Source organism: Cuculus canorus, chromosome 14, assembly GCF_017976375.1.
Source record: "Cuculus canorus isolate bCucCan1 chromosome 14, bCucCan1.pri, whole genome shotgun sequence".
NCBI lineage: Eukaryota > Metazoa > Chordata > Aves > Cuculiformes > Cuculidae > Cuculus > Cuculus canorus.
The window spans coordinates 9,331,610-9,357,734 of NC_071414.1; the positions used below are offsets into that span (position 1 = coordinate 9,331,610).

Sequence of the window (26,125 nt, forward strand, 5' to 3'; positions counted from 1 at the left end):
ACAACCCCAGTTCCGTCAGGAGTTCCTTACTCCTTGTAAGACTTGTTCTCCAGCCCCTTCAACAGCTTCATTGCTCTCCTCTGGACACACTCTGGACCAAAGGCATGAGGAATGAATCTTCCCTTTCGCTTCCTCACCCCGCAGATGAGCCCCTTGTGTCGCTGTGGCACCAATGCCAAAGCAGCGCAGAGGTGCTTTTCCCAATGAGCCATACGATGGGTTTCACTCAGCCCCTAGGGTTTAAGGCTGGTCCTCTCAGCACAGCTCACCCCAGCGTCTGTCTGGCTCGCCCTCATTGCTGAACATGCTTTTTGTGGGGTTTGTGCACCAACGGGTAACTCTGCTTCTTGGCAGCGTGGGTAAATTGAAAGGCCATGTTGCCCAGAGAAGTCATGGATGCCCCATCCCTGGAGGTGTTCAAAGCCAGGTTGGATGAGGCTTTGAGCAGCCTTATCTAGTGGGAGGTGTCCCTGCCCATGGCCGGGAGTTGGAACTGGATGATCTTTGATGTGTGTTCCAACCCCAACCGTTCTGTGGTTCTATGATGTGCTTTCACAGGCTATGGTGGTCCTGCTCCATTTCTCCCCACTGTGGGCACAGCTTCCTTGTTTGTTTAGTGGCAGAGGTGATGCTTTGAGGAAAGGCGGTTTCATCCCTTTTCTGAGATGAAACGTGACGGTGGTGATCCAAGTCCCAGAGGCAACAGAAGCAATGGCAACCAGTACAGGGAAGATGCTGCAGAGAAGAGGACGAGCACTTTGGGAATGCTCCTGCACCTTATCCCTGACAGACAGGGAGCCTCTCCAGCCTGGGCAGCAGGCAGCTAAGCTCACGGCTCTGAGCTAACTGCAGTCTCTAACCCAGCATACAAGATTCACCCAGCCTGCCAGTCCCAGCAGCCACTGCCACAGGGATGCCGAGCCCACCTCAGAGCTGTCCTGCCCCATTCCTGTGAGCAAGAGTAGTTTTATCCACCATGGTCCCTCCACCACGAAGGGGCATACCAGTGCCAGCGTTTTTATTAAAAGCTGCTTACCTAGTTACCAGCAAGAGGGCTTTGAAAGAGCGAGCTCCAAAGGTTAATTGTGGCAGTCATTAGCATGAGTGGGCCATGGGCTGGCTCCCTTTCCCGGCACAAAAGCCTGGGCCTTTCCCTTTTATTCCGGTCCCTTGTTACTGCCAGTGCTAAATGACCTTCCTCTATTTTTCCTTTCTGTTCCAGTCCCCTCAATTGAAAGCCTATTTTTCTTTAACTTTTAAACTTCCCTTCGCTCCATTTTGACCACATGCCTTGGCAAACCGTGTCTGACTGCAGCAGCGATACTGTGAATGTGCTGTTGGCCAGGAGACAAACCCATCCCTTTCCCTGCTCACTCAAAAGCTGGTAAGGGGCTAGGGCAGAGAGAGCTGGGCTGCCTCCAGCCTCAGCCCTTTGCAGCACATCTAAGCTGTTTAGCAAGGTTGAAATGTGTCCACTGTTAATTTGCTTTCAAACGCCGACACTTGAGCTTTGTGCATTCCCAAGGGAAGTCAGCGTGCTCTCACCCTTACTGCCTGGAGGACAAGAAGGAAATAGTGGACAAAGGCACTTGGTTGAGGCACAGCGAGCTCGAGACACGAGGAACCCTGAGATGAGACCCTGCAGAGCTGGGAGCAGTGAGCAGGGCAAACGATCAGTGTCTCTGAAGCATCCAGTCCTGAGCAGCTCATGAACCCCAACACTGAGGCAGTCAAAAATCCCCAATGAGTCTGTGGTCACTTTAGAAAGTGTTAGCCTGGCCTCCAGCATCGCCAGGGTGGCACACGCTCATCCTGATAAATCGGAACGCTGGCTGCCAGCCATCAGGCTCTCCTCTTCTTACTTCTGCACCACCATGGGCACATACACCTCATGCCCAACTCCTGGAGGAGGCTCACCTCAGAGACGGGTTTCCCAGTAGTTTGTGACCATGATCCACAAAGGACTCCCCTTTCCCACCCTCCTCCCAAATCCCTCTCCCACCCCCTTCCCCATGGTTTATAGTGTTGCCCACGAGGCTGATGGTGCTGCAGTGGTGGAGTGTGGGAGGACCTCTCTCCCCACATGCCTTCTCAGCCCTGTCCCGGTGCCTCAGAGAAAAGGGGGTTGTGGCTCCTCCATGAGCCTCAGCGTCCGGCAGAGGCTTGGCAGGTGTTTCCACAGCCTGGCTTAAGTCTGCTTCTTTTCCCATTCCTGCAGAGAAAGGGAGAAAAAACCCAGGGAATGAGGAGACCGCTGGAGAAATGAGCGCTGAGCCCTTCGAGGGCCTCCCTCCCAACTGGGGGACTTTAGACCACCTCAGCATCTTCAAAGCCTGGAGTCACCACCGCCCTAGTCATTGCAGAAGTGATGTTCTTCCCTCTGCCCACCTCCCTGCACATCCCAAATCTCCCTGCAAATCAGGCTCATGCCAGCAGTGAGTACCGATGAACTGGGCCAGCCTGGCTGCAGGACACCCTGGCAGTATCCCTTGTTTTTGTGGTAGGAAGCATCCCCAGTCCCCAGATTTAGTGGTCAAGCAAGGAGTATGGGACAAAGAATGAGATTTCCCATGGGACCAGGGAGGAGAGAGGGAGCAAAGCTGGACCTTGGCTTTCCGTAGCACATTTCCCTTGTTGGCAGGGAGGATGGAGGGACTTCTCTTTCTCAGTTCAGCTGCACAGTTAACAGGCACCAAGTGCTCAGGGGGGGTCCCGTTTGGCTTGTTCGTAGCTTCCTGTGGCAAAAGGGGAGCAAGAAGGAGGAGGATTTAGGAGCAGGGACAGTCAGGGAATAAAAAAAGCACAAACTGTCATGAGGTCAAAGCTGATGCAGCCAAAACTAATTGACACTTTGCTTCCCACCTCTATCTACAATGGGACAAAACAGCAGGGATGTCCCCTCTTCTGAACACGCTGCTCCCTCAATTACCCCAAGCACCATTGCTGAGGGGAGCTGGAGCTGCAATAGTGAGGAAGAAGTAGCACATACCTCATTCTCAGCCTTGCCAGTCACAGCCAGCCCCAGGGCTGGCCCTCCTGCCAGCGACTGCTTCAGCCGCTCCTTCACTTCGGTCAGCTTGAGCTCCAGGTCCACACGGTACTCCTCTTTCTGCCGGCACTGCTCCTCCAACACTGCCACCCGCTGCTCCAGGTCCTGCAGCTTTGACCCTGGTTGCACAAGTGTGCCCAGCTCAGCAACTTTGCCTGAGGGTGAGGCTGAGGTGACAGAGAAGCCACCCACCCTCCTGGATGGGACACTAGATGGGGCTGCTAGCCCAGCAGTGCATGCAGCAAGCTCTGCTCACAGCCACAATGCCACTGCCAGCCCAGTATCCCCATCCCACCCCAGCTCTGCAGCCTTCCCCCCAAATCCAAGTGCCGTTGAGCACCTCCAACCACAGCGCTGGATGCTCCAACCTACCTGTGCTGCCCTTCATTGCTTCCCGCAGCTCTCGCTTTTCTTTCCGTAGCAACACCAGCTCATTGCGGATCGATGCTTTCTCCTTCTCCAGCTTCTCCTTCTCCGTCAGAAATCGTCTGGCGTCCTCCTCAGCCCGGTTCTTCCCGTACCTGTACTGGTTGGCATCTACATGCAGAAGCAGACCCTGTCACAAAGGCTCTGGCCTCAGCTGCACCGATGCTACCCAAGGTCCATCTGAGCTGGTGCAGCACACCCCATCACCCGTGTGCGGAAGCCGGCCAGCCCCAGCCTGGCTGCAGACCTCCTTGGGGAAAGAACACCCTCCCACACTGGCCAGGTTCCTCCAAGGATGGTTGTGGCTGAGGACCTCCACTCACTTGATGCGTGCCTCTTTACTTTGACTTGTGGGTCCACCCGCCGTGACTTCTCACTGCAGGAGGAGGCATGGCGCTTCACCTGGGCTCCTGCCGGCCGTGCTGGCTCCTCCTCAGCCTGCAGCAGAGGCAGGAGGGAGAGCAAGCTGAAACACCTGTGGGACCATTGCAGCCTGGCCAAGGCTCCCCAGAGCATCTCCAGAGCCCAGCCACAGTGATGGAAGAGGGTGAGCCACACCCACCTGAACCTTCTCATAGGGGACGTCATCGTACACCACGCGGGAGGAGTCTGGCTGGTGGTCCTGGGAAGAACTGGCCCATCTGTGGGGCGAGAGATGTGTTCTTCCTTTCCAGAACATCCTTGGCAGCCCCCTAGTAAACCCTGTCTCAGAGGGCTTCCTGCATTGCTCTCCCAGCTTCACTCACCAGTACTCTACCCTATCCTGCCATGCGTATCCTTTAAGTTCTTCTTCAGCATGGATGAAACACCTTCCCCTTTCCATTCTGCCCTAGGGAAACCGCCCTGCTTCCTGAACTGCCAACCCTCAGGATATTAGCTCAAGATCACAGCACAAACCATGCCCCAGAATATGCCTTTTCATATGGATCACCACCCCCAGCCCAGTGCTCTGCCCCCGGCACGGCCCCTGCCCAGCCCATGGCACAGCAGGAGGGCAACCTTACAGGTAGGAGTGCCTCACAGCCGTCACTATGTTGGCAATTGTCTCCACGTCCACGTAGTCATAGTGCAATGCCTCTGGTGCTGTCTGTGAGCCAGTCTCCACCAAGAGAAGACCCAGCCAGCGGCCCAAGTCTTCAGAGCAGCTTGCCTGTAGGAGAGAGAGAGTTGGGGTGCTTGTCTAGCTCCTGGCATCTCACTCCTGACACTTGATGCAAAGCCCTACTGTGGAGAAGAACATTCTGACATGAAGAATGTGTGCAAGGCTTAGGAGAGTCTAAGAGAACACACACAGGCTACAGGCTGCACACATGTAGGAGATGTGTGTGCCTCAAGATGAGACAGGGGAGGTTCTGACTGGACATCAGGAAAAAAATTTTTACAAAAAGGGTCATCCAGCACTGGAACAGCTGCCCAGGGAGGTGGTTGAATCTCTGGAGGTATTTAAAAGATGGGTGGATGAGATGCTCAGGGACATGGTTTAGTGGCAGATATGAATGGTTGGAATGGTCTTTTCCAACCTAGTGATTTCTATGAGATCCCAGTCCCAAATTCCCAGCTGGGCCCTGCAAACTGCCCGCTTCAGCCCTGCCAGCCTCCTCTCTGCCTCCAGCCTGCAGACACCTGTATGAGTGCCCCCAGCTCACCCCACCGACGCCCTGGGCTTCTTTAACGTGCAGGAAAAGGGAAAACAAGGCACTGCTTGCGTGCAAGCATTGATCATCACAGGAGATGCTCCCCCAGCCTGGCAACCCCCTCCTCACGGGACCAGCACACCCTGCCCACCCCACTGCCCCCTCACCTCCAGCGCTGCCACCTCCTGCCCATTGCGAAGGATGCGGAAGGCAAAGGGGTGTTTGGGGCCCAGACCCGGGACCACCTCACAGCCCCGGAGGATGATGGCGTTCACGTGGGTCCGCAGGTCGGTGCGGTCCTTGTGGAAGTAGAGTGTGTTGCCCTTCAGGCGACACCAGCGCTCCTTCCAGCACTGGTTAACCAAGATGCTGAGGTATCCTGGGCAAGGCAAGGATGAGGGAAGGGTGTCAGCACCTGCTCATCTGGACCTTGGGCAGATTTTGATGACACAGGAATGACCAGAGATTACAACATAGCTCCCTGCTCGTTTGGTCCTCCTGTGCCTCAGTTTCCCCACAGAGAGCCAGCTGGGAACCCTGCTCAGCACCATGCAGTCACCAGAGTCCATTTTCTGGGATGGCAGAGGTGACCCCTCACCCCTCCCCTACACACTACAGGAATTTGCAGAGCCAAGACTAGGCACTGTTTTGTAGCCTGAGGCAGAGTCATGGCCCCCCAGAAGCTCGGTGAGATCGCCCCAACTCCACCAACCACTTATACCCTGCCTGCCCTCAATATGGACAGGCCGGGGGAAAGACGGCAGCTCCCCAGTGCTCCCAGCCCCGCGTGAGCCAAGTCCCATCTCTGCCCTGCCCACACGAACCACAGCAGGGGATGTCCTCCTCGGTGGAGGATGTCTGCGTGTCCTCAGGGGAAGGCTTCTTCTTGGAGAAGCTGATGATCCTGGTGATCTTCTTCCCTGCTGCCCGGCTTACTGAGCCCTTCAGGTCGGCCAAGCCACTCTTTTTGCCTTTCCCTGGAAGAAGAACAGGGTAGCTGTGTGCCCGGTACATGCCACAACACCTCCCTCACTGGGAGAGGATGCTCCCCAGCTGTGGTGCACACAGCCGTCCCCTCAGGCCCCCGGTGACAGCCCGCCGGGCTGAGGGCAGGTGCTGTACCGTGCTCACTGGGCTCTCTGCGGGATGCTGGAGAGCTGGTCTCAGCCGTCGCCACACTGTCCGAGTCAGAGGTGTGCTTCTCCTGCGACAGCCGCTGCAGGGAGAGTAGAGCAAGCAGCCCGTCAGCAGCGTCCCCCTGCACAGCCCCCAGCAACAGGGCCCTTTGTCCCTCCCATGCAGGGCTGGGACATCCCCTGGTGCCAGGGGAGCCCCATTGCCCTTCCCCAGCAGTGGGGAGCCCCATAAGGCCTGCAGAGCTGCTGTGAGGATGGGAAGGATGCCTTGCACAGCACCAGGAGCTCAGTGCTCTCCTGGACCCTCATTCCCCAGGATCAGCTGAAGCAGGCTCAGCCGCAGCAGCCACACACTGCACCTCGGCAGGGTGGTTAGAAACCATCACCTTATCCAGGTCCATCTTGCATGGCATCACCGGGGAGGTGGGAGCTTCCATCCCGCCTGCTGCTGGACTGCTGGCTTCTTTTATCACCTGTGGAGACAGCGCCCAGCAGCTGCTCAAAAGCTACCAGAGGGCCAGGGCTGCTTTCCTTGGCTCAGCACTCTCCCTTCTTTCTGCCAAAGCAGGGCTGAACCAGAAAGAGGTTCTGGTCTCTGCAGGACAGGACGGTGAGCCCTGCTCAAGGCACAAGCTTGGCTTGCCTGGGTAATTGCACGCACCTTGACCCCTTCAAAACTGCAACTAGTTTTGCAGATTTTGTTAGAGATTTTGGAAATCTCAGAGGTGAAGGACTCGGGTGCCAAGCCGCACAGCCAGCCTGCTGGGGCAGGACACCTCAGGACCCCGTTTTACAGGCAGGCACAGCATGCCTTGTACAGGCATGTAAAATGACCCTGTTCTGTCACATCTGGGGAAACAGCCAGGTTTGTGGTGTGCACAGAGGCTCATTTCCCACCCATGGCCCCCTCCCTGCGGCCCCTGCCTCCCAAGCCTGAACAAAGGCAGGAAAGGGCCACAGGGAAGAGGAGGGGGAGAGCAAACATCCCCACCCCATGGGGGCTATCAGCACCGGAGACGCCCAGGCCCTGGGAAGTAGCTGATCAGCCCCCCTCCAACCGATAAGAGATGGGAGCAAAGCCCCCTTCCCCTTTCAGGGATGTAAGTCCTTTGTTAGGGCAGCCCCCTCACCACCTCAGCCAGAGAGGATGCCAAGGAGAGTCTGTGTTCCCCTGGGCCAAGTGGGGGTCAGCTGTGGTGCTGGTACCTTCAGCCACTCCTCAGCTTGCTCCTTGCTCTGCACAGCCAGCACCAGTGCTTCAGCCCCTGGCAGTGAGAACCGCAGCTCGTGCTTCTTGCGTCGCCCATCCTTGGGGACGTAGATGACGTTGCAGGAGACCAGGGGCACCTCCATGTGTGGCTGCCGGTCCTTGGAGCTTTTGTAGCACTAAGGGAAGCAAAAGAACTGCTCAGGGCTCAGTGGAAACCTGCTGTGCCAGGCAGAGCTGGGGTCCCTCTCAGGGTCCCTCATGGGTAGCACAGATGGATGTGGCTTGGTCTCTGCAACAGCCTCGGGGGCAGGAGGGCTGTGGTGTGCCCTCTCACTCTGTGGAGTCTCAAAAGAGAGCAGCCCTCCGTTAGCTTGCAAGGAAAGCAAGGGCAGCCCCTGCCATGTGCTCTGCAGGGCAGTCACAGCCTCGGGACAGAACCTTCACTTGGTCAGTGCGATTTTTCTTCAGCCTGGACTTGACTTCCCTCCCAACCCTCCAGTGGGCTTCTGCTCCCCTCCAGCACTGGGCTCACCAGCAGTTTGTTGTCCCGTATGATGGTGAGCTGCTTGGCCCACTGTCCAAAGCGCTTCTTGCGCAACAGGAAAGCGCAAATTCTGCAATCCTTCACCAGGTTCATGGAGGCTTCCTCCGATGGCCACTGGTGTGTGAGCTGCTGGCCCTTCCCCTCCTCCTCCTCCTCATCATACGACTCGTAAGAGCTGCTCATCGCATCCGAGTCATTGTCTGGAAGGAAGCAGGTGAGTCACCCCAAATGCACCCCAGGGCCCTGCCTGCCCAGCATGCTCACGCACTGCCCCCCACACCTGGTGGGCTCCAGCACAGAGCCTGTGTCCACGATGGATGGACTTATCTGACAACAAAGGTGTTTTGACCCCAGCCATCCCCACTTCCCTTCCAAGCCAGGCAGGATGCTCGCACCCAGCCTAGGCTGGCTTATTTCTTTGCAAGCCTCAAAATCTGAAAGCCTGGATTAAACTTTTTGTCTGCAACAGGAGATCATGTGCTAGCCCTCTGCAGGGCTTGGAGGAGCAGGGCTCTGCAGGGGTGTCTCTGTCCTGGCTCTCCTCCACTGTGGCAGAGGCAGTTCACATGGAGAACGAGAGCTGAACAGGCATTCCCGGTGCTGGTGACAGACATGGCACTGATTACATCCCTTCTGCAGCAAGAGGGCTCTGGCTTGTGTAACAAACAACACTCCATGCTTGCGTTTTGCCCAGCAGCCTCTGACATATGAGAAGTTCTCCAGCCTCAACCCCATGGTCCCCCAGCCTAGCCCTCAAGCCCCCATGTCGGGGCTGGACTTTGCTGAAGCTCTCCCTCCCTAGTAAGGGCACTCAGATACCTACAAGAGGTTTTTTGTTCCCCATTTATCCTGGTGACTGGGTAATTGCTGTCTGCATCCTCGTAATAGCCATCCTCTATGGAGTTGGGGGGGCTGGAGCTGTCTGTGGAAGAAGCAGAGAGCAGCTGGAGATGTTACACCTGGTTTGTCCCAAGGATACTCCATGCAGAGTCAGAGCGAAGCACATCTTCCCAGGGCATCTCAGCATTGGCCACCCTGTGGCTCCAACCTTTCCCCATTACCCACTTCCCACTCGAACCAGAGCAAACAACTCGTTGCAATAACAGCAGCGTGATGGGAAGGAAGCGAGACAGGAGAGATGCTGGTGGGAGCAGGGATGTTTCCTTCCCTGGGATTAGCCGTCACACCCACTGAGGGCTGCCTGCTTTGCCAGGCAGGTGAGAGGATGCAGAGGACAGCTTGCAGGGCTCCCTCCACCCTCCTGCCGCCCGGGTGTGGAGCAGCACTCACTGCGGGAGGTGATGTACTCGGGAGCCTTGCCAGGGCCCAGGGGCAGGGCTTCTTCATAGTAATCCTCAGGCGGAGGAGTGGTGGGCAGTGGTGGAGCAGGATCCACAGGAATCTACAGCAGAAACACCACCCGCATTAGCCAGACAGCGGAGAGGGTCCTGAGTCCCAGCAGCTACCATGGTGGCAAGGGACAGGAAGGGGTCCCAGCGCCAGCCACTGCCACGTCCCCAGGCAGGTACAGAGCAGGGTAGGCATTCAGGGACTTACGTTTTTTGCCGTCTGGCTCCTCATCGGCTCCAAGCTAACACCATCACTGGTGTCTCCCTCCTCCTCCTGCATGTCCTGGAGATCCCGCAGGTCACAGTCTGCCCAGGGGTGAGTGGAAAGGATGAAGGGAGCAGGAAATCCCAGAGCTGGCCTTCCCAGCCATGGTCTCCAGGGACCCCCAAGGCAAGCACCCATGACCCCTCACTGGGGTGCTGGGAGCTGGGCACTGCTGGTAAATGCAGTTGGGCTGGGTGTGCATGGACCCCCCATGGCCAGCCCCCAGGCACAGCGCCCACCCCAGGCACAAGGACACAGCTTTCACCCTCCCTCCCTGGGGTGCCCCAAGAGCCTGCACTGTGAGTGGGGACCCCAGGGCCAGCACAGCACCCACCAAGTGTGACCCCTGGGGTGTCACTTTGGTTGTCCACACATACCAAACTCCTCGAAGAGAGATTCCACAAAGCTGGTGCCATTGCTCAGGGATGCTGTGTTGACGTACATGTAGTCCACGTCCTTCCCTGGGAGCGAGGGGGATGGTCTAAGCCAGGGGGTGGACAGGGTGGCTGGGGCGAGCATTGGCCCCCCTCCTGCCCACGAACACCAACCCAAGGACACAGGCCAGCTCACCCCACTGTGCCACGGGGCACTCCTCTGGAGCAGGCGCCTGGGGGGTGAAGGAGAGCCCCCAGGGCTCCTGTTGCCCCCCTGCCCCGGGAGGGCAGGAAGGTGGGGAGGCAGTGAAGCCCCAGGTGCACAGCCTTCCCACGGAAACCCCTACGCTCAGCAGAAACCGGTGGCAGGAAAACGTCTGCAAAGGAGTGTTTCCGCAGGGAGCAGCCCTCCTGCAGCCACTGCAGGGCTTAACGCCAGCCCCTGCACCTGGGGCTGGGAGAAGCCAGGAAGCGAGAACTGGGACCAAAATGCCCTGAGGGAGCTGAGCAGGTGCTGGGCACTGAGCATGGAGGCAGCTCATCCCTGCCCAGCTGATGGTTTTCCCTGCTCCGACCGGGTTTTGGCCTAAGGTAGCTGTTGGGGACCCCCACTGCCCCCCAGGACAGCCACTGGGCACCACAGGAGCAGACACAGACCTGTGGGTGGCTGCAGCTTCTGCAGGATAGTGGAGACAGCCAGCTTCTTCTCCTGTGTGGTGGCACTCAGGTACTCATGGTCCAGCAGTTTAAGCAAGACGCTGAGCTCTGGCAGGAGCTGGTCCAGCACTGCGGGGAGAAGGAAGAAGTCTGTCAGCCAGAACAGAATCGGAGTGCCAGGGTCAAGACAAGGCAGAAGGGACTGAAACAAGTGGAAGACCCCAGGATGGGGGTCTTTCCCAGCTGGACCAGCTAAGCACACACATGCTCCTTCCATGCACAAGCTCTTCCACCTGCATGGAGACACTGGGATGTAGACTGCTGGGCCCATGAACAGAAACACCAGCTCTGCAGGACTACTGTATACTATCAAAGGGCTCGGCACCCTTATTTTTCCACATAGATAAAAGTACATCTCTGTCCGCCCAACAGCGTATCACTGCTGCTGGTGCCCCATCACTGTGATGGGCAGTGGGTGGCAGAGGGAGGGAGGGAGGGAGGGAGGGAGGAGGGAAGGAAGGAGGGAGGGAAGGAAGGAGGGAAGGAAGGAAGGAAGGAAGGAGGGAAGGAAGGAAGGAAGGAAGGAAGGAAGGAAGGAAGGAAGGAAGGAAGGAAGGAAGGAAGGAAGGAAGGAAGGAAGGAAGGAAGGAAGGAAGGAAGGAAGGAAGGGAGGAAGGAAGGGAGGAAGGAAGGGAGGAAGGAAGGGAGGAAGGAAGGAAGGAAGGAGGAAGGAAGGGAGGAAGGGGGGAAGGAAGGGAGGAAGGGGGGAAGGAAGGGAGGAAGGGGGGAAGGAAGGGGGGAAGGAAGGAAGGAAGGGAGGGAGGGAGGAAGGAAGGAAGGAAACCCAAATGCCATCTTCAGAGCCACATGCCAGTGCTGCCCAGGGAGATGTCCTCCCATCCATCACCTGCTGGGGGACATTTATATTTCCCTGCTGTGTTCAGACCACCCTGTGACCTCCCAGCTCAGTGCCACCTCTGCAGGGTGCCCATACACAGGCTAGAGCCTTCCCACACCCACCAACAGTGCCTCCTCTGCCCTGATGCCAGTCCTTCCTTCTGTTATCCCAGCTTATCCACACTGCTCCACGGCCGCTCCAACCTTCCCTCCAGGCACAGCGCACTGCCCCAAGGTACAGTCCCTGCTCCACAGAGGAGAGGTGTCAGGGGAGGGGACATAGAGTGCAGTACAGAAGGGGCTCTCCCCATCCAGCTCTGCATTTGCTGAGCCTCAGGCCAACGCACACAGCCCCAGAGGCAGCCAAGAGGGTCAGAGCAGAGGAAATCTTGGCAAGAAAGGGGAACCACACCAGAAGTCAGCACTCGTCAGCTTTCCAGTGTCTGGGATCCCAGTACCTTCCAGCTCCTCAACGGCCGCTGCACCGGAATACAGCATCAGCCCGGCAGACAGAACCAGTCAGGAGAAGTAGGGAGAGTCCAGCAAAAAGCAGAAAAACGGAATTTGCTGCAAATCACCATTACAGGCACAACACACGGAAGTGTGTGTCTTCTCTTTGACATGGTGATCCGTGGGCTAGTTTTCATGAAGCAAAAGCACACCACAGCCGTGGGGTTACCCACGCAGCAGGGTTCCAGAAAACACTTGGGTGTTTGCATAGCACAGCAGGGCTACAAAAAAATACATCACTGAAAGTAGAATGTATGGTGCTGGCCGCAGTGACTGACAGCTTTGGGAAAATGTGTTGGTCAGGGATCAGAAGGACAGGGAGGACTCGAATAAGGTGAGCTCTGGGCTCCAAATCTCACATAAGCTCCCATACCTTCAATTCTGCACATGCACTGACATCCTCATCGCAGGTCTCTTCCCATACCTTTTCTTGTCCAAGCAGGATAAGACAAAACTGAGCTGGATTCAAAGCCAAGCTCCCATTTTATGCAGAACCACACACTTGACCAGCTCCACTGGCATCCAGGGTAGGTCCTGCAGGGTCCAGCGCCTGCAGGAGGCCACCTGCATTGGAGAGGCCAAGCTCAGAGACACCAGGAAACTTGCAGCTCTGGAGGATACAGAGGGTGTTGGGGGAAAAAAAAAGCTGCTCTTTCTTCCAGTGCAGGCGTGAGCTGGATCCCTTCTCTTGGCAGCAACTGAAAGTCATCACAGCACAGCTGGGACACTGTACAGCTGGTTTGGAGTCTCCAGGGACAGAGAGAGGACAGAGGTGACCGCAGAGGCAGTTTCAACGTGCTGACTGATGAGGATGGCTTGCAAGAAGGGAAGGGTGTGCACCCTGGCAGCATGGAGCATTGAGGAGTCCTTGCCTGGACTGTAGCTGTCCCCACTGCTGCCCCTCTGGGCTCTGCCAGGGGAAGGGTCCCAGCAGAGCAGAGCTGGATGGCAGTGAAGGCTGGCATAGGGAGTATTTCCCAGGGAGAAGGCAAGATGCTGTGCTGCTGGGATCCTCGTTACTCAAGTTCTTTAATGAGGTTCTGCCTGGTCCTATCCAAACATTGCATCTGCTGTGCCCAACACTCATCAAAAACTGGGCTGCTACAGGTTTGACCCAGAATTTTGGGTGCTTGCTTTGCACCCTGGCAAGTCAGTGCCTGCAGTGAGTCCCCCTGGGACCAGCAGGAAGCAGGCTGGCTCTGCTGTCCAAAGCAGGGACAGCACAGTAAAACCAGCTTCTGTTTCAAAGTTTTTTAGCTCAAGGGCAGCCCAGCATGAGTGGGTTGATGTGAAACAGCACCCATCCAAGATGAGCCCTGAGGCAAGGAGACAGCATGCCCAGCCACAAATCAATGCCTTCCCAGGACATGAGGCAGGATGCAGCTCACAAGCCTCTTCCTGCTGCCCCTGCCGATGAGCTTCTATCTCCGCAGACCTTCTGCTTCCTCCACCCTCCCCAGTGCCAAGCTAAACAGCAACATCAGCCCTTTCAGCAAGGGTGGCTTTGCCAGCGCCCTTCTCCTGTGAGCAAGCCAAACTGGGACAAGTAGCCCCAGGGGTGGGAAGAACCCTCAGCACAGCTCCAAAAGGAAGAAGCAAGCCTGGGGAGCTGGCAGCATGTGGGGAGCCTGTGGGGAACAAGAGGGCAACCCCAGGGTGTGTGTGGATCCTGTTCCAGCAGACACGCAGCCATGGGACCTGGGTCCTGCCGACAACGTGCTCACTGCCCTCTTCAGCATGCACTTCTTGGGGCAAGGACCTGCTCCAACCATGTGAGAAGCTCATGTGTGTGATGAGTGAGGGTAAGCAACTGGCTCCCGTGGTCCTCTTCTTGCCCCTCTGCAGAGGCAATGAGGAAGGAAAGAAGGGCATATCTGCAGATCTGGGAGGTCTGCAGAGCACTGCATGGGCAGGATGGGAGCAGGCTCGCGCTCAGGGATGCAGCGGTGATCTCCAGGCCAGCTGACACACGCTCCCCTGCAGGGCTTGGTGGGTAGAGGTTTAGCAAGGAAGCACCTGGGACAGAAAAACAAGGTGTTCCCCTGTCCATCCAGCAGCTACAAGCATCTAGGGAGACACCTATCCATCTTCCTGCTGCCTCAGCTCAGCAGGCTTTCAGCTGGCTATGAGTGTCCACGGAAGAGATGGGGACTGTGCACATGGTCTACATCAGCTTTCCACCGCTCATCAAAGACTAGGCCATGGTGCTCACCAGCTTCCAATTCCCTGTTGCGTGCAGGACATCTCCCAGCACAGCCACCAGCTCCTGGGTCAGGGCTTCACATCAGCTGAGAGCAAAAGATGAAGCAGGTTTCTACTATTGGTGACAAAGCAGGTGGTGAGGACACTGCCTTGAGCACAAGAAGTTAGAGCACCCGCACAAGCAAGGTTTGTTGCCTGTCCTGGCAGGCAGATGAACTCATCACCAATGTCCCAAGCATCAGCTCTGAGCCAGGGCGCATGAAGCACGGCGCAGGGTGAGCACTGAAGGCGCCTTTGTTTCTCCCCAGCTGAGCTGTCCCCTCCATCTCCCTTGTTAAACATCCTCCGAAATACAAGGGGGGGGGGGGCACTCAAAGAGGGCTGTGATCCCAGGAGAGTGCACGGCGTACTGAGCTGAGCCTCTGCCTGGGGTTGCAGAGGAATGGAAAGAATTATTTTCCTACGTTGATTAGGCTCCCGGACTAAATAAGGTTAACCACGTGGCTGCAGGAAGAAAGGGGAGATTACTTCAGAGTTGCTTTATGGAGGGATGCTGATGTGACCAACTTAAGGTCACTTGGTGAGCAAGGATCAGCACATTACCTCTGCAATAGCCGACAGGAGTAAGTGCAGACCCCATACCAGCCTGCATCCGTGCCCACAGCACAGCGGGCAGGGGACCAGGCTCATGTGCTGGTGATGGGTGCGTGAGTGCTGATGTCGATGCACAACCCTACCTTTGGGGGTTCTATCAACCGCAGCATGAAACTGCAGAGCCAAGGGATGGAAGCAGTGGCAGGACATCAAAGGGTTACTGGGAGGAAGGCGGCACAGAGCAGCCACAAGCACTGAGTGGGCAACGCAACCAAAAAAGGGGCCCCGTGTCCCCCACCTGCCTCGCCAGTGCTCCATTTGTGGGACAGCTCTGGCCTTGCCTCTGGTGCTGACAAATGGCTCCCACCTGCTGCTTTCTTCTTGGGCTTCTCTTGCAACCAAAGTCCTGTGGGATCGCACTGCTTTGCTGGGCTCAGGCTTTGGATGCAGGCATCCCAGGACAGGGAGCAACACCAGCCTCTCCTGCAAACTGACTCCTCTCCACTTTTGCAGCCTGTCCCACTGCCACAGTGGGATAGGGAGATGTCAGAAAGGTCTCCTGAGCCTGGGAAGGCCAGGAGCTGAACAGCAGATGGCTTTAGCATTAGCTAACTGGGGCTGGATGGGCTGGGGGGACCCAGGGCAGCTCTGCTGGAACTGGGTGAGCCAGAGGACCAGCAGCAAGACTGCTGCTGTTTAGGACAACAGGGCAGAAATTCCTCTGCTGCTAAAGCCTGCCCTAGGAGCAGCACCAAGCACAATGCTGGCAGAGAAATTGCGTCCCCTCCAGCACCTCACCATCTCTCTCCACTTTGCACCCAGGCCAGCTCTATTTTTAGACCCCCTTTGCGGACCCACTTCCACAGTGCGGAGATAAGGGTCCTCCAGGCATAGCCTCCTCAGCCTCTCCTTCCCCAGCTCACAGGAGCAAAAGTCAGATCTTGCTCCAGCAACCTGCAGAGAAGAGGAAGAGGAGGAAGAAGCTCCAACCGAGCCAAAGCAGGAGTTTCCTGGTGTACAGACCCAGCTTTTGAAGGGGGACAAATAAGACAACACACATAGAGTTGTCACCTCAAGCAAAGCCTGAAAGAAAGCCCTGGGGAGCGGGGATGCTGTTCCACAGCACCGTAACGCTGTGAGGCTGCTGCAGTGGGAGGTGCACAGGGACCCCCATCCTGCGGCCACAGCTCTCCCATCCACTGCCTGCTCCTGGCCACGCTTCCTCCTGCACCAGGTGGAGGCTGGGGCTGAGGAGGGCTGGGGGGAAATCGGATGCTGGGAGTGACGGCCATTGTTTGTATCTAAAATAAAAACCAAGCAAAAATAAATCCTTCCTGTTGGCGCGGGCAGGGCCCTGGGATGCTCTGCTGGCCCGTGGAGGGCTGCTTCGAGCTGCCACCGGCAGTAAACAAACGTTTATAGCTCCTGGGATGCCATAAATAGGTGGGGTGTGGGCTAGGGAGGGGGGCACAGCTGGGGGCCAGCCCAGCACCCAATGGCAGCGGCACAGATGCCCCAGCCCGAGGAGCAGCCCCTCCTTGTAAGAAGACAGAGCCAGCGTCACCTGAGGAGTTCATGGCAGCAGATAAACCACTCCGCCCTTTCCACAGGCATCAGGATGTTGAGAAGCCTGCAAGAGATACCTGGGCACCGGGACATGCCTCATACCTCGCTGCCTGACCCCAGCCTCCTCCTGCCCAGCACAGGGTGCAGGTATCACCGGAGGGGTGATGCCTGAAGTGTGCGTTGGCAGCCCCCTCCAGCTCCAGCTCTGCTTCTCGTCCCAGTGGAGCCACCTTTTCCCCACCAGCGCTCCTTGAGGAAGGCCATGGCCTCCTGAGCTCTTTACTGAGCTCCCAGGGCCATTCCTGTTCCCATTCTCAACAAGGTTTCTTTCCGACAGGGAGGAGGCAGGCACGTAGCCGGCGAGGAAGTGCCGTGGCGGGGGAGGCACAGCGCTCCCAGAATTGTTCCTTTGTGCAGAAGACAGGAGGACAGACTGCTGCCTGCCCGCGGCCACGGCTCCTCCGGTGCGGCAGGAGGAGCGCCCTGCCAAGCGGGCACGAGAAGGGCAGAGCTCAGCCCTGGGAAGCAGCAGGGATGAGCAGGACATCCCTGCCAGCCATACTCAGCTTCCTGGATAGCCATCACCAGCTGGGTGTGGGGCAAACTGGGATAACTGGGATGGGCTGGTGGAGCCAGAAACACCAGCCTGGAAAGTAACTTCTCCTCCCAGAGCAGCTGTCTGTCTGTACAGCTATGGAGCAACTTGGCATGCTCCAGCCCGGAGGGTTTTTAGAGAAAAGCCAACCATTAATGATCACACTTAAACTCTGGCAACATCCTGTAACAGTGGAAGATTTGCTGAGGGGCTACTGGATGTACATGAATCATCTCCTCCCTGGAAACAAGGGCCCCTTGAGTGGGGCGGATGAGGGGAGTGTCTCTGACTTGGTGTACAACCATGCCAGCGGGAGCCTGAGCACTTGGGGCCACTTGATGTGGCCGGAAGCCCCCCACCCTCCCCAGCTCTCCAACTGCCCCAGTCGGTGACTCTTCCCACCCCTCACTGTGATTAACTCCCTTGCCATTAGCCCCACGATCCCAGCAGCTGTCCCTGCTACCCCTGCAGCTTCCAGCTCTGTTGCCACAGCATCCCTGGGTGTTGTGGAACTGCATAAGGTGAGGTCAAACCTTTTGACCCATCGCCCAAACTGCTGGAACTTACCTGCTGCCTCCCTACCACCCCACTGCACACCCTGCACCCCACCGAGCCAGGCTGCAGAAGGTAGGGCAAGGATACACATCTCTTGAGAACCTCATTGTTATGACCTTACTGTAACTAATATCCTTAGCTGATAACCTTGGAGAGTCAGTCCCAGGAGATGAACGTGAAACCTGCTTGCTCAAGGAGGCAGAAGATCCCCCACCAGCTCTCCCTCCCAGCACAGTCACCCATTGGCCTCTCTCCTTACACAAAAAAGCCTGCAGGGTTCACAGGGCCTTTCCCTTCTGTTCCAGCCCTGGGAGAGGAGGACATGAGCAACCAGAGAAGTTAAGTAGCAAGAAAGCTGCCCTGGCTGTGCTTGCTGACCCTCCTTCATCTGTAGCCCCATCTGCTTCAGACCCACACCCTAACACTGACAGGGGGATTCCACTCCCCGCACGACCCCTGTGGCTCGTCCAGCTCAGCCGCTTTCAGCAGCACTTGTGTGAAGGGTCCTGGGTCTGGCCCAGCGCCTTTGCCAGCAGCAGCTCATCTGTCAGTATAAATAGCCCTGCAGAAAGCCTTATCGTGTGGCCTCGCTCCCAGTCACTCACCCACCTCAGCAGAGACTGGCCAAGCAACAAGTCCAATCCAGGGCAGAGTGGCAGAACCACGCTCTCCATCCCACTTACCCAAGCCTTCCTGCTTCATCCCTCTGCGCCAAAGCAGCTCTCTGGAGTCCTTGCTACTCCCCAAAAGGCAGAGAAGAGCAAGGGGGGCTGCAGCACGCGTCTGGAACTCTGCCCAGTGCACCCAGCCAGTGCCAAGAACCTGGGCACAAGCAAAACTGCCACAGGAACTAGACCCCAAACATCCCTATCCCAGTGATCTCTTTTCTTGAGGAGAGACAGTTTTACAACCTCCCCACAGTCTTACACAAAAAAACCCAGGAGTCCTGAATTGATAGAAGTGTAATTACAGACCAACAGAGCTTGCGAAGGGCAAAGATTATCACCTCCGTTCACGCCCCTGCCAGCTCACACAGTGCAGAAAGCATCACTCACTGCTGTGGGGCGGGCCAAGCCTCTTCTCCATACACCTGGATTAAGGAGAAACTGGAGAACAAGGGAATCATGGTGCTTCCTTCCCTATCCAGCCCTGCACTGGGAGCACACCCCTCGCAGCATGACCCAGAGAGAAGGGAGCTGCCCTGCAGCGATGGCCCAAGCTGGGTCGAGGCTTTCCAGGCAATTCCCACACTTGGAGCATGGCTGCAGGTGGAAAACGTCCCCCTCAGTGGCAGTGACTGCACCACAGCCATGTGGCATCGGAGGGGCATAGGCTCTCTTACTGGCATTGCTGCTGGAAGAAACTCCAGGGGCAGCCCTTGTTGGGTTGCAGCAGGAGTCCTTCCTCACAGCAGCTCGCACTGAAGCAGAGCAGCTCCACAATTGGTGCAGGTAATAATTAACAGGCTGATTAAATCACTCACAAACATCTCCTGTGCCCCAGGCAGATAACGACCCTCGGGTGCCCCATGGTGCAGCAGGAGCCCTTCTCCAGGGGCTGCTGATGTCTTAGCAGCCCCACCTTCACCTCCTTGAGAAGATTGTGGTGGTTTGCTTTAGCTTACAAAAAGCCAACTTTATCCCTCTAACCCGAAGATGCTGAACCTGCCCAGAGCCTGGAGGAGGAGGGGATGGTTTCTGGGTTGCCCTCTCTTACTGCTGAGCACAGCAACAAGTTAAGCAAATAAAAGCACCCAGGTGAGATATTGCCGAGTGCCCCTGCTCATGCTCCCAGCAGGAAGGGAATGGGTAGCCTCACTCTGCCTTGCCCCAGACTCCAGAATCCCAGCAGCTCCTAACCCCAGGTACAAGTTGTTTCCAGCCACAGCTCAACCCAATCAACACAATTAGCTCTGTAAATACGTGTGGACCAGATTCAGTACTTTCAGGCTATGTTTCAAAACTCGGTGCCAGCCTCAGCAGGAGCATGGCAGGATGCTCTGCCGGGCTTGGAGGCTGCTGGCTGGAGAACACGTCTAAATAATGAATGAAAAAGAGACTTTTGAGATGCCCTTTAAAGGAATAGTCAGGCAGGGGTGAGACCTGCTGAGTAATGTATGAAAAACAAGCTTCAGGCAGAGGGGATTAGGATTAGTCAGAACCCAGAATAAACTGTGTTTTCTCCAACCAAAATTTGGTGTTGGCCTTTTCCAAACAAACTCTGCAGTGCAGGAGCAGCAGGTTGGCCTGGGCTCCCCTCCAGCACCAGAGAGGCCGCGGGACTGGTGCCACAGTCATTTGCCCACCCCTGTGACCACCCTCTGTGGTGGGCAGAGATGGAAAAGCCTCCTGGGTCACACCTTCCTGCTTGCTGCTATCTCAGAGCTGGAGACACCTGAAGCTCTAATCTCTCTGTAGCCCTTTGTCTACACGAAACCTCAGCTTCCTGGACAGCGGGAATTACAGCTAATTGCAGGCACCGTGGTGGGAAACCTGCTGACTCAGCATCCCAGTGCTAATGGCAGCTCTGCGGTAGGCATGCCCTCCCCACCACTCTGCACCCAGGCAAGAACAGCCACTCAGGGCTAGGTGGGTCCTCCAGCCCCCACATCCCCAAATAGACACCCCAGCACCACTGATGGGGGCAGAAAGCTCTCTGCATCCATGCCCCGTACACCCTGTGTCCCATACATCCCCCTTCCCCAAAGCTAAGGTCCAAAAAATCTTGGATGCAATACCCAACAAGCAGGAGTGAGATGTGGGGAGAGTGACAGGGCTGATAGGGTTCTAAGAAGAAGAGTCACACAAAGTCAATTGTGCTTGGACCGTGAGAATCAGAGGAGGGTACGGAACCCTCACCTGGCAGGGTATAGGCAGGAAGGGCGTGGGATTTGCAGGATTACCCACCAGCCAGCTTTGCTTTCCCAAACACTTTCAGCCACTGCACAATGCAGAAGTCTCTTTCCAGAGGTGATGGGAGAAGAAACCACAGATGCCTTATAGGGAAAATACCTCCACAGAGCTCAGGACTGTGCCCTGCAGGAGTCTCCCTGGATTGTGACCCTCCCAGTGGCCACCTCAGCCCTGTCCCTCCTGGAAAGTGATATTCCCAGGCCAGGGCAGGCAGAGCATTTCTGTGTTGGGGGCTGGGGCTGTGCTGCCCCGGAGGACCCTGAGAGGGCAGGATAAGCATATTTTCTCAGCTGAGAACAGCCCTTCCGTTTCCTTCCCTTGCCCAGCTCCGCCGGGAGCATCAGGTGCAGTGGCAAGGCCACCGCAGACAGCATTTCCTACCCGCTTAACCCCTGTGGGGCAGGGGTGGAGAGGCAGGAAACTAGTTTATCCCGTCGGGAGAGCTGACAAGCTCGAGCACAGGGGAAGATGTGACTGCTCTGGTTATTTCTGATGGCTCTGTCGGTGCCAGGAGTGGTTCACCCTACCTGTTTTTAACTCCGAGACACAAAAGCCAGCTATCAAACCTGTTCCTATATAACTTCCACTCCTTTACAACCTCAGTTTCCCAAAGCATAAGATGACACTGGGACCATGTGAAAATGCGAGGCTGAGCCCACTGGACAAGGAGCCAAAAAGCTAAAAAGGGACTGTTCCACCATCACCAAACTGGGTGGGTTTAATGTTCAAAAAAAACAGAAGAAAGCCAAAGCCATTCTTCAAGCTGCTTCTTACACATCTCCTGCTAATTGTTAGCAATCAGAGCATACCAGTGCCTCCAGAGCTCCCTCCTATCGCTTCCAGGATCACATGCGCATGAAACCCACTTCAAAAAAAAAAGTATTTTAATCATGGAAACCCCTTGCAGCAAAGATCTGTTTTCGTTCCAAACTGTTACGAAACATCAGTGCTTTCCCTCGCCTGCCAAACAGCCAGCCTTTGATGTGATGGGAGGCATATCAGGAGCAAAAATGGAAGGGGCTGCAGCAGCTATGCCATGGGGAGAGCTGGGGGAGGGATGCTTAGAGAAGTTATTTTCATCCTTCCCCACTGTGAAGGCTGCAGATCATCTGTACAGTATCTGAAGAGGGACCTGAGCTCCTCGAATGCCGCCACTTTTAGCACCACAGGGTGATGAAAGGCAGGCTGTTGGCTCTCCCCACGGGTGGCAGGACCTGGTCTCTTCATCCGATGGGTGCCCTGGCAGAGAGTGCCAAGCTTTTGTTTGCACGGCAGTGGGACAGGGCTGGCAGAGACAATGCAGAACCCCTTCAGAAGTTTCCAACCAAACTGTCCTACTGTTGCTTTGGAAGAGTGACACTTAATAGATATTTTGCAGGACTGACACCTGTGCCATTAATTTTCACTGGAAGAAGGTTGCTGATATACAGGAGGAGGTGTGTGTCCTCAAAAGAGAGCTTTAGCTGTGCCAGACTAGATAGTAGCTGGTGTAGGGAAGGGTTAAGGGTTTGGATGTGAGCCTGGAATACCAGAAACCACTTCGAGCCTCCACTCTGCTAAATCCTTATCTCATGTCCCCAGCAAGTTAGTTGTCTACTGAATGACAGGCAAACTTTGGGTCAAGACCAGTTTTCACTCCCTGTCCTTCTCCGAAAAGCCTTCCCGCTGTCTGGGATAAGACAACTCCTTCAAAACCTTAAACAAAGTTTTCCTGCCAGCTGTGGGTGAGAGGATTTCAGGCACATTGGGGCTCAGTGCTGCTCTGTACCAGAGGGTGCGTCAGCCTTGCAGCTCAGCACATTTGCACTGGAAAGCAGCATTTCCAGGTCAAGAGCAAACACAGGAAAGAGGCAGGTTTTCCAGACGGCCCAGGCAGATAGGACAGTCCCCAGGGTCCCTAGCTGGAGGACACAACAGGGATCCAGTACCTGCAGCAAGACCCATTTCCCCTAGTTAAAGGCAGCATTGCACATGGAAGGATATTGGAAGATACAGGGAAAAAACAACTCCAGTGCCTCCTGTTTCACTTAGTGTCAGCATCCCTGGGACCACCCTCCCACCCCACTTTGCCCCACACTGAGGGGACAGAGCAGCCCATGGTGGGCTCAGTGTTCTTCTCCATATGCTCCCTGGCTATAAACAGGCCCCGGGCAGCTGAGTTTCCAGTAGAAGGAATGGCTGCAATGCGGAGGAGAGCTCGGCACTTGCCTGGTGTGCTAACAGCTGGCCTGATCCATGCTTCTCGCCCACTCTGCACCCCCTTCCACTGGGCTACATGCATGGGGTGGGTGGGATTCTTGCCGCCAGCTTGCAGGCAGCAGGTCAGGAATGATCCAGGCTCCCTCCCACCAACCCCGCTGCCTCCCCATTCCTGTGGGCAAGCTGGAGCCAAGTTTATCCCTGACACATCTCCACTGGCTTTTCTGGATTTAAACCCCAGATAAGTTTGGTGCAGGACCTAATTTCTGGTGGTACAGAAGGTCAGGGAAGAGCCACTAACAAGAAGAAGCCATGTGTGAGCACAACCCTGCTAGAGTAAAGCTTCATGGCAGAGATCACCTCCCAGATCATGCACACATGCACTTCTCCATAAGCACAACCTGAAACAACTCAAACAACTCTGCAGACAGGCCGCAGCATCAATTCTCCTGGTTAGGTGCTGATGTAGAGCTGAGCCCCACACCGCGTGCTGCCCAGCCTGCCAGGGAAGGCAGCAGGCTCAGCTGGAGCACAGAAAGCGATGAAGAAGCTGGTAGGTCATAAAGCAAGTCAGTATACATGCAGGTACCGAGTGAAGCTCCAGGTGAAGAGAGGAGCTACTGGAGAGCAGGCAGAGGTTGGGAATGGGGCACCCAGCTCCTGCTCATCACTGAACCCAGCACACCCTTGCACTAGGAAAGGGAGCCTGGTGAGACCCCCATATCTTCCCTCCATGAGCCACAGACCCCTAAAGGATCCAGTGGCTCTAAGTGATGAACAGGAGAGTCTGGAGGATGTTTACACTAGCAAAGAGCCATCCAGGTGCCAACAGCAATTCATTACAAGCACTCAAAGCAAAGTAGGCAGGCATTGCTGCCACAAACACAGAAGGCACCAGTAAGGGGAATAAAATAACAGAGCAGCTCTCCCTCAGCAGGGACAGCCTGCAGAGCAGCAACACCATTCTAGACCCATCTCCAGGATGGTTTCCACAGCACGTTGAGCCCCTCCTGCCCTTTCCTGCAGTAAGGAACCAGGTTTGATTTTTGGAATGGGCTGGGATGCAAACAGATAAGTCTCCAACCAGCTCACACAGCAGGCGAATAGGGAACCTGAGAACCTCTGCTCTCCTCTTTGCCCCTCAGTGAGGTCCTCTGGGGCCTTGAAGGACAGCTCTGGCACCATGTGTCGTTTGATAACACTCACTCTCCCTGCAACAGCTTTCTCCTTCAGAGCTGGCAAAGCCACCCTGGCTGGCTGATGGGCAGGGTGAGCTGCAGCCCTGGGGGAAGGCTGTCCCTGTCACCATCCCCATCCCTCCCAGGCTGCCAGGCACTGACACTGCTCTCTGAGCACCGAGAGCTGCAGCCCAATAGTCAAAATCCTCATGCTGTGTTTCCACTGCGGAAACACCACCCCATCCTTTTACATAGGGAAGGGGAACTCTTGACCCTCATGTCTTTCTGGTGCTGACCCAGGGCTGCCTGAACCGCCCTGGGACTTCAGCGTGCTCCACAGAGGTGGAGCAATGCCCCTGGCCCCTTTGTTATCATTTTTGGCTGGTGCTGCTGCAGCACCTCCAAGGACGGGTCAAGGGCCAGGACCCTCGTGCTACACGATGTCACCACCTGATCCTTCTCGGCAACAGCAATTCCCCTGAAAACCTCCCTCTGCTCCCACCCAGGGACTTGCCAGCCCCAGAAGAAAGCCAGGACCTTCTCTGCAAAGTTGGCCCGAAGCCCTGGCAGGTTTATTCATATCCCAGATCAAAGGCTCACAGCTACGTGAGCCCGGTGCCACAAGCTGCAGGCGGGAATCGCACACGTGTGGGAATGCAGCCTCTTCCCAGCAGGGTGGGGATCAAGCCCTCCACGGCTTTACGAGGCCACCGGCATCTTCCCCAGCTGGGGAAACCCTCCAGACCCGATCATCTCCGGCTGGAAACACCAGCCACCTCCCTTTCCACGACCACAGTTTCTCCTAACAGCACTTACACCCCACCGACCTGATCGAAAGGGAAACAGGCACCAGATTGTGCCCCGAACTGGGGGTTTGGGCATCCTTGGGGCAGGGTCCCGCACAGATCCAGGGAGCTGCACCCGCTCGGCTGGGAAGGGATGCGCGACCCCCCGGGACGGGCATCCCCTCCGCTCGGCACGGCGGGGGAAGGGATGCTCATTCCGTCCTGTCCTGTCCCGTCCCGTCCCGTCCCCCCTTACCGCTGAGCCGGTCCATAGTGGCGGAGCCGCGGCACCTCCGCCCCGGGAGGCGCGGGAGGGCGAGTGTCACCGCTCGCAGCCGCCCGGCGGGGCAGGGTCTGCGCTCCGAGGCGGCCAATCGCTTCGCCCGCCCCTCCCCGGGTGCACGGCAGCGCCCAGCACCGGCACGGCTCGGCACGGCACTCAGGGACCGCCTCGAGGCGTCCCCTGGCTGGTGACCCCTGAGTGGTACCCAGCGCCCCGCATCCCTGCATCCCCCCGGCGCTGCACCGAGCATCCCCGGCAGCACCCCGAGAGTCCCCCGGGAAGGGAAGGGGTGCAGAGCCGGCCACCTGCTCACCGGGGTTGTTGGTTTGGGTAACTTCGCTTTGGGCAAAGATTCAGAACCGATTCCCCAACCAAACACCCACCCAGTGAGCAGGCAGAGCTTCCTCCTACCACCTCACTCCCCGCTGTCCCTCTTCGATCTGCTCCCTCCTGGTGTCACACACGTACCCAGCTGTGGTGAAGGGACTGGAGAACAAATCTTACAAGGAGCAGCTGAGGGAACTGGGGTTGTTTAGCCTGGAGAAGGCTGAGGGGAGACGTTATTGCTCTCTACAACTACCTAAAATGAGGTTGTAGCAAGGTGGGTTCTCAGCTCTTCCAAGTAACAAGTGATGGGGTGAGAGGAAATGACCTCAAGTTGCACCAGGGGAGGTACAGATCGGATGATAGGAAAAATTTCTTTACTAAAAGAGTGTTGAAGCACTGGAACAGGCTGCCCAGAGCAGTGGTGGAGTCTCTGTCCCTGGAGGTGTTAAAAAAACCATGTAGATATGGTACTTTGGGACATGGTTTAGTAGACATGTTTGGTGTTATGTTGATGGCTGGACTTGAGAATGTTAGAGCTTTTCCCAACCTTAAAGATCCTATGGTGCTCATGCCAGTGTCATTGTCCCACCGCAACAATGACCTCAGGGGAGACTTGGGCTTGGGGAGACTTGTGAGGTGTGCGGGAGTGTCCTTTGTGTGGAGACCATGTGGCAGCAGGGGCGGTGACTCCTGACACCCCAGGACAATTTCCCCTGGCCTCAGGGCTGCAGCTGAGTCCTCCCCTGGGGACAGCAGGCTGCGACAGAACCGTGATTCTGTTTCACACGTACCCAGTTATCACTTGAGAAAGCAATAACTGAATTATTGGAGGTGCATTAGCAGCTGGCCTCAAGGGCTTCCCCAGTTGGGGCACTCTC

General features: G+C 56.5%; 1 protein-coding gene across 1 annotated transcript; it reads right to left on the reverse strand.

Annotated features, from left to right (window-relative positions):
- Positions 1–79: 79 nt before the first annotated feature.
- AFAP1L1 (actin filament associated protein 1 like 1) lies at positions 80–25,005 on the reverse strand. Its single transcript, XM_009568068.2, has 19 exons — positions 24,894–25,005; positions 10,645–10,773; positions 9,991–10,074; positions 9,557–9,654; positions 9,290–9,401; positions 8,823–8,921; positions 7,988–8,199; positions 7,452–7,631; positions 6,632–6,718; positions 6,232–6,325; positions 5,934–6,086; positions 5,277–5,488; positions 4,480–4,625; positions 4,038–4,116; positions 3,799–3,913; positions 3,422–3,586; positions 2,990–3,168; positions 2,607–2,735; positions 80–2,212 (listed from the first exon to the last, which is right to left on the reverse strand). The coding sequence occupies exons 1-19, from the start codon at positions 24,907–24,909 to the stop codon at positions 2,189–2,191; spliced, it is 2,313 nt and encodes a 770-aa protein (XP_009566363.2). The 5' UTR covers positions 24,910–25,005; the 3' UTR covers positions 80–2,188.
- Between the last annotated feature and the right edge of the window lie 1,120 nt (positions 25,006–26,125).